The 1,814-nt window shown below is 45.4% G+C and overlaps 1 protein-coding gene across 1 annotated transcript; it reads right to left on the reverse strand.

The window, feature by feature from the left end:
- Positions 1–774: 774 nt before the first annotated feature.
- On the reverse strand, positions 775–1,341 carry LOC113942339 (transmembrane protein 209-like). Its single transcript, XM_027633478.1, has 2 exons — positions 1,138–1,341; positions 775–1,043 (listed from the first exon to the last, which is right to left on the reverse strand). The coding sequence occupies exons 1-2, from the start codon at positions 1,244–1,246 to the stop codon at positions 790–792; spliced, it is 363 nt and encodes a 120-aa protein (XP_027489279.1). The 5' UTR covers positions 1,247–1,341; the 3' UTR covers positions 775–789.
- Positions 1,342–1,814: the final 473 nt, after the last annotated feature.

A 1,814-nucleotide genomic window follows, 5' to 3' on the forward strand; every position in this document is an offset into this window, starting at 1 on the left:
GGGCATTTGAGTTAAAAAATTCTGAATTACATTTAAATTGAAATTTAATTTACAATAAATTGGCAGAAAACCAACAGCACAACAAAGATTGGGGGATTTGGTGGTTAAAAAATTCTAAATTACATTTACATGTAAATTTAATTTACGATAAATTGGCAGAAAACCAACAAATCAGGGATTGGGGCATCTGGTGTTTAAAAAACTCTAAATTACATTTAAACTGGCAGAAAAACAACAAATCAGGGATTGGGGCATTTGGTGCTAAAAAAATCTAAATTACATTTAAATTTAATTTACAATAAATTGGCAGAAAACCAACAAATCAGGGATTGGGGCATTTGGGTTAAAAAATTCCAAATTACACTTAAATTTAATTTAAAATGAACTGGCAAAAAACCAACAAATCAGGGATTGGGGCATTTGGGTTAAAAAATTCCAAATTACACTTAAATTTAAATTTAATTTATAATAAATTGGCAGAAAACCAACAAATCAGAGATTGGGGCATTTGAGTTAAAAAATTCTGAATTACACTTAAAATTAAATTTAATTTAAAATGAACTGGCAGAAAACCAACAAATCAGGGATTGGGGCATTTGGGTTAAAAAATTCCAAATTACACTTAAATTTAAATTTAATTTACGATAAATTGGCAGAAAACCAACAGCACAACAGGGACTGGGGGGGATCTGGTGTTTAAAAAATTCCAATTTTACTACAAATAGGCAAAAAAACCCAAGAGGAGGAAGCCCCTCTTAGTCTGCACCTGAACAGATCCCACAGCCGGGATTAGGCCGGAGGCTTAAACCCCAAGCTGGGCTTAGAGCAGGCTGGCCCAGGCTGATGTAAAAAGTCCATAAATGGGTTTAGGAGTTCAAACATCCCGAACTGGAGCTGGAGAGGATTCCTGGGAGCGGGAGAATCCCATCCCACCCCACCCCATACCTTGGGCAGGCTGTAGACGTGGCACTCGTAGATGAGCTCGTAGTGGGGCGGGTTGATGCTGCTCTGGTAGATGCAGAACAGGTTCTCGTTGGAAGTGTCTGGGAATTACAGTGGGAATGTCAGAGAGGTTCTGGTGTGATCCCAGGAGGATAAAAGAGTGGCTTTTCCCTCTTCCCAGTAGGAGGTAGGTACCTGGTTTATCCGGGCTCTGGATGAAGTGCTGGGAAGTGAAGGTTTTGCCGTCGGGGTATTTGGGGTGAGGAGGGAGCCTGGAGTCCAGGTAGGTGCAGAACACGTGCATGAGGATCTGGGGGAAGGACCCAAAGCTCGCTGGGATGGCCCCAAAAAGGGAGGGAAGCAGCCCTGCCACCACCCTAGGAGCCGAGCACAGGGGGAGTTAGGCCAGGCTTGCAATCCTGGCTTAACCCCGGGGCTTAGGAACAGCCTCGGGCCTAAAGGGCTGAGTTCTGCAGGTCAGGGTTTGGCTGAGCAGGGGAGGAACCCAAAACCCAGCTCTGCCCACCACACCCTGACCCCATTCCCAGGGAGACCCCTGTGTTTTTTCCCATTTTTTTCCCCCATTTTCCCTGGTTTTTCCCCGTTTTTCCCTCAGAAGTAGGACTGGATCAAGGCCCTGAATTGCCAGGTGCAGCAGATCCCCCATGCTGAGGGAATCCCATAGATCCCTGACCCCATTCCCAGGGAACCCCCCATGTTCCCAGGGAGCCCCTTTTCCCATTTTCCCCGTTTTTTCCCCCCACAATCAGGTCAGGATCGAGGCCCTGAAGCGGCACCATTTTTTCCCCATTTTTCCATGTTTTTCCCTCAGAAGTGGGACTGGATCAAGGCCCTGACTGGGCAGGTGGAGC

This window comes from Corapipo altera, unplaced genomic scaffold (genome assembly GCF_003945725.1).
Source record: "Corapipo altera isolate COAL_440 unplaced genomic scaffold, ASM394572v1 131326, whole genome shotgun sequence".
In the NCBI taxonomy this organism is placed as follows: Eukaryota; Metazoa; Chordata; class Aves; order Passeriformes; family Pipridae; genus Corapipo; species Corapipo altera.